General features: G+C 29.8%; 1 protein-coding gene across 1 annotated transcript; it reads right to left on the bottom strand.

Moving 5' to 3' along the window:
* Nucleotides 1–1,977: 1,977 nt before the first annotated feature.
* LOC105623715 (putative odorant receptor 92a) lies at nt 1,978–5,197 on the bottom strand. The gene is made up of 5 exons (XM_012205101.1): nt 4,416–5,197; nt 4,152–4,254; nt 3,941–4,048; nt 2,166–2,321; nt 1,978–2,028 (listed from the first exon to the last, which is right to left on the bottom strand). The coding sequence occupies exons 1-5, from the start codon at nt 5,195–5,197 to the stop codon at nt 1,978–1,980; spliced, it is 1,200 nt and encodes a 399-aa protein (XP_012060491.1).
* Nucleotides 5,198–5,422: the final 225 nt, after the last annotated feature.

Here is a 5,422-nt window from a genome sequence, read left to right as displayed (position 1 = left end):
CCAGAAAATTTACTCAAAGACAGGATTGAAGTTCATAAAACCATATGCTTAATAGATCAAAAGACTATTAATGAGACATTTATAAAGCACCAACTAATCGACATACCATTGGATCCAATAATAGAACTTAATCCTGAACTCTTACAGACTTTGGGAAAAAGTTTAAATGAATTAAAACAATTTAGCAGATCGAATTGCAGAACACAAAAGAACTACAATCTAGGTGGAGAGATTTATGTACTATTTTCACTGTAGCCCTTGACTCTGTTCTGTTTATATTTTTTTATAAGATCGATCTTTTCTCAAGTATAATTAATTTACTTAAGCAATTATTCGGAAATTATTATAATCAATGTTATTTTAGAAATCGTGCTCCAACACAACATTATACAGCTCGCACCCCAGCTACTAGCCATGAGTTAGACATGTTACGTTCAGAAGTAAGATGTTTGGTTAGAAATAAAATTTGAAGATACATCAAATTTTTATACAAGGAGGGAAGTGACCATTGTTAATATATTATTTTAGAATTTAATCTTAGGATAAGAAAGAAAAATTAAAAATACGACCTTTTCCTTATTTCCTTTATATTTCGTTTTTTTTTATGACCTTTGTCCATTTATTTATGAGCTTAGGATAAGAGTAGTAAGACTTTCTAAAAATAATTCGAGTTTTCTATAAGCATTTTCCTTACAATAGATAGCGTTTGGACTACGCACTCTCGCCCAGCCTACTGCGAAGTGTATGGTATCTACCTCTTTTTATTAGACAGAGCAAAGAGAGTTACATCATATCATCCCAGCAAACGAGAATGGATTAAAATAGATTAAATTTTTTTTTCCGAATGCATATTTTAAATACCGAATACTTTTTTTGGATTCAATTAGATTTGGTCGGATGCAATTAGATTGAAAAACTGCATTTTCTATTCAAAATTTTGAATTGAACAGTATTCACAATTGTATTTGTATGCACAGAAAAAGCTAATATTATTTTTAGATTGAAAGACATAGAGATATGCTCCATGCAATTCCTATAAATGAATAAAAATGCATTCAGAATTGAAAAACATTCAGTTTAACATTCGTGAATCAATATTTCTGAAAATTTGAATCCATTTCAATTTGAATTCATTTCAATCCATTCTCGTTTGCTAGGATATTCATTTATAGATAATATATTATCTTAACCCAAAATGGCATTAGACATAAGAAAAAAGTGCTACTACCGCTTCGTATCGATATAATTTAGTTAAAAATCTGTACTTATATTTGTACTTTATATCTGTATATTACAGATGTTTAGTACTGTATATTACAGATGGTATATATTGGAACGGCCTACACACTGCATGTGTACACAATACACATTTACAAATACAATTATATTTCTAAGACCCGATTCCACAAATATAACTTCAATCCTGATTTATTTTTTCTCAATTCTATAATTGGAAAATTTTTCAAAATAAAATAAATCTTACGTTTATGGGATCGAGCCTAATACATGTTTTCTTCCCTGAGCTGAAATGGTTATGTAGGAAACGGAATAAAAATGTCGACAATTAATCAATCGAATTTCCTATATGATCGTATTAACTCAAAGAGCGTAAGCATCTTATACATCGGAAATGAAAACCTGTAATATCGATTTTGATTCTGCCGTGTTCGCTCCAGTATTCTCTTAAAGGCATTTAAATAAGAAGCTAATTCAAATTCTTATTTTTTTCTCAATACTGTATACTTAAATATGATATATGTACATAATATATAGATAATTAAATTCTTCCTTAATTATTTATCTTAATTAAATTCCATTCTTTAGAACTGAAACAAGAAATATGAATATATTATACATAGATAGCAAAATGAATAAATAATTTACAAGCCTCTACATAGTATCATTAATACTAAGAAAGAAAAAATAATTTGTGTTAAAATATTTATTGTACAATAAACGGAAAAACGTACTTCATTTTTATTTCATTTTTAGAAACAGAAGTGCGAACGAGTATGACTGATTCAAGATCTATAAAAATCAAAATGTTTAGGAAAAAGTAAGCGTCAATAACATTAATATTGAAATATAGTACAATATAAATAATTTCTATAAGAAAATGGCATAATCATATATGTTGAATACAAGTAGTACATTAAATTTATTACCGTCATAAATGAAGGCAGAGATAGACTAAATTTTTCAGAGATTGATAGTTTGCATTCAAAATTATTAGTTATTATCATCATCCTAAGCATGTGTTTTAATGATGGTCCAAACTGATACCATTTTTCATGAAATGCTTTATCTGTTATTTCTACACTCTAAATTTTAGAGAAAATGACAATATATAGAATCGATTTTATGCAATATATAATTAATATTTTAATAAATTATGTAATTTATGTACACACTATATTCAAAATTTTTACTTTTATGTAACATACAGAATTATAAATAAAGTTATATTCTAAATTCTAATCTAGATTCTAATCTAGATTATAGATTGTCTAATAAGCTTAAGAAATACAGTTATTAATTATATACAAATAACTTTTAACATTGTCCTACTATTTACTTCGTAAATATTATATATTGTATATACAGGATGGCATTAAATTTCGGCCTCACCTGTCTTGAGCAGGTGGAGTTAATGAGAAAAATAGTTATTGCCGAAGATACGGCCCATCAATCGCACAGCGCGCGAAGAGCGGGGATGTCCTAGCAAGTACGCCACGCCGTCTAGAGTCTAAGGAGCTCCACACAATAAAAGGAACAGCAAACAGAGAACAGAGAATAAGAATTTCAACTTATCAGAAATTGTGTATTCCACAATACATAATTTCTGATAAGTGAAAATCTTATTCTCTGTTCTCTATTCCCTGTTCCTTTTGTCCGGAGCCCCTAACTCTAAACGGCGCGGCGCGCTTGCTAGACCATCCCCGCTCCTCGTGGCCTGCGCGCCGTGCGATCATACCTTCGTGAGTCATACTTTCGGCAATAGTAGATCGGACGGACGCTTTTACGTGCCATGTAACAATTGTTTAATCACATTTTTAAAGTATTTCTACACATTTTTTTCTAAACATTCCTAATAAATCTTGTTTCCTGCTACTTTTCTTATTTGCTTTAACCTATCGTTTTTAGCCTTTTTTATCTACCCTTAAGATCCGTCTCGAATATTCAGTCTTACAGATATCTTATGACTCATTCTTAAACGGATTCGTGAATCATCGACAGTAACATATCTCAGCTTCTTTCATCCCCACATATATTTTTGGTATTCGAAAATATTACGTTATTGATTAAAATTTATCGGAATCTCCATCTCTTTTAGTTGAAATAAAGATCTTTCTAGCTCTGATCGAATCAGTCTACTCTCGTAAGTTTAACTTGCAACATAGTCCTATGCTCTCTTATATTAACATTGAATAAAGCCTGTTTTGAAGTCAGTTGTCGAACCTTATAATACTTTATACATATTGCGATACTTCGTGTTCAACAACGCGCGTATTCGATTATCTTTAAACGTTAATATCTCGTTAACAATTGTTAACTATTGTGCAGATTACAAAATAGTAGAAGACTTTTCTATTCAGTTTAGTCCGCTCTACCTGCTCAGGGTGGTCATTAAATTTCGGCTCCACTCAGGTGGAGCCGAAATTTAATGACCACCCTGAATATTTGTACAATATGTAATTTATGTATCTATTAATGATAATCCGTTTTCAGAATCCTTTTAAATAAAACATAAAGAATTAAATTTGATAAATATGTATATATATATGTAACTATACTTCTTAAGTATTAATAAATTTAACATTAGATTGCAGTCAAAAATTGTACCACAATTTAAAACTTTTTTAAAATTATTACAAAGTAAAACAAGATAGAAAGAATAGAGAATAACAAATATATCAATAAATATTAAAATAAAGCTTACCGCATTTAGTAATTGATTAACGCATGAGCATAAAATATAAAGTTGTACTAGGCCACCGGATATATACATAATAATCATAATTCCTTCGACAGGAGCCTTTGATAATACCTAGGTTTGACATCGTTATCATTAACATCATCTAATCAATTATCCTTCAATTATCTAAAAAACATTTTTGATATTATTATTATTATTATTAAATGTTACTCACTGTATTTATCAGCATAACATCGAGAAAACAAAAAAGAAAAACATTTGTCAAATACATTAGACTCATATTCAAGGAAAATAATTCCTTTAGCATTAACGTTATCCTGAAAAATGAACATACATAAATAAATAAGCTCAATTAGGATCGAGTAATATAAATTAAAGAATATTTTTAAGAAACGAGTAACAATAATTCGAAAAAATAGTATGTGGTAAAATAATAAACTAACTGAAAAACAGGCAAATGTTCACCAATTATACTTACTGAACCACAGCGTTGTGATGTCGACATAACGCTTTCATCTTTATCAGGATCGCCAAAGAATCTACAATAGAATATTTCTTTTCGGATTCATTATTCTGATTCTGTGGAACATTCTCTCGAAATATTGTTGTGAGCTTCACAGCAATATAGCGATATTGTGCTGTTACTAGCAAGACGAGATTTATCATATAGACATCTAAGGCAACTTTCTTTATAAACATATACACGCTGGCAATAGTTGCAATGCAGTTTCCCAACAGAAACATTTCCATCGAAAATGGTTGCTTTGAAAGAACTATTGGGAGTCTGTAATCTTCATAGAGAAAATAATTTTTCTTGAAGATTACCGTGAAAGATGTGCAACACCACACAAATATGGATCCAGTACCAACAATACAGTAAAATTTCAGCGGAATCTCTACTGGCTTCAAGGTTGACTTCACGATGATTTTCATCGTCTTATCCTCAGAACACAGAATTTCATTCAGCTTTTGAATCAATTGAGTTACAAGATCTCTGTGCACATGCATTTGCCTTAATAAGAAAAATACCTCTATAGTGACAACTAAGCCAACCGTTGCATCCTGCAAAGTCTTATTTCTTGGCACAATCAAGATTCCGGTAACTACTGTGCTAGTTTGAATCATTTCGATCAACCATATAATAGCACTATATATTCTCCATGCTACAGGAAATAGAGAATCGTCGCTAGTCATTGGTAACAAGTTGCCTGAGAATCTATTTAATTTAACATTTAATGGATTTACGTTCCGAAAATCCATGTTCTAGTGAACACTCTTTTCTAATTAATGAAATTTTGTATATGTAGTTTTCGAATTCCTTTTTTCTTTCCGATCATAAAATATATAGAATAATATTTTATTTCGAAGTTAATTTAACTCCTAATTAAGAAATTTAATTTAGTTATAGCTGCATGATCCTTTCTGTTTTAGCATAAACAATAATTTTTAAATATGCGTATTAGATTTAGATATATATCCAGATTA

Source organism: Atta cephalotes (assembly GCF_000143395.1).
Source record: "Atta cephalotes unplaced genomic scaffold scaffold00002, whole genome shotgun sequence".
Classification (NCBI taxonomy): domain Eukaryota; kingdom Metazoa; phylum Arthropoda; class Insecta; order Hymenoptera; family Formicidae; genus Atta; species Atta cephalotes.
This window is presented reverse-complemented; position numbering and strand designations above follow the sequence as displayed.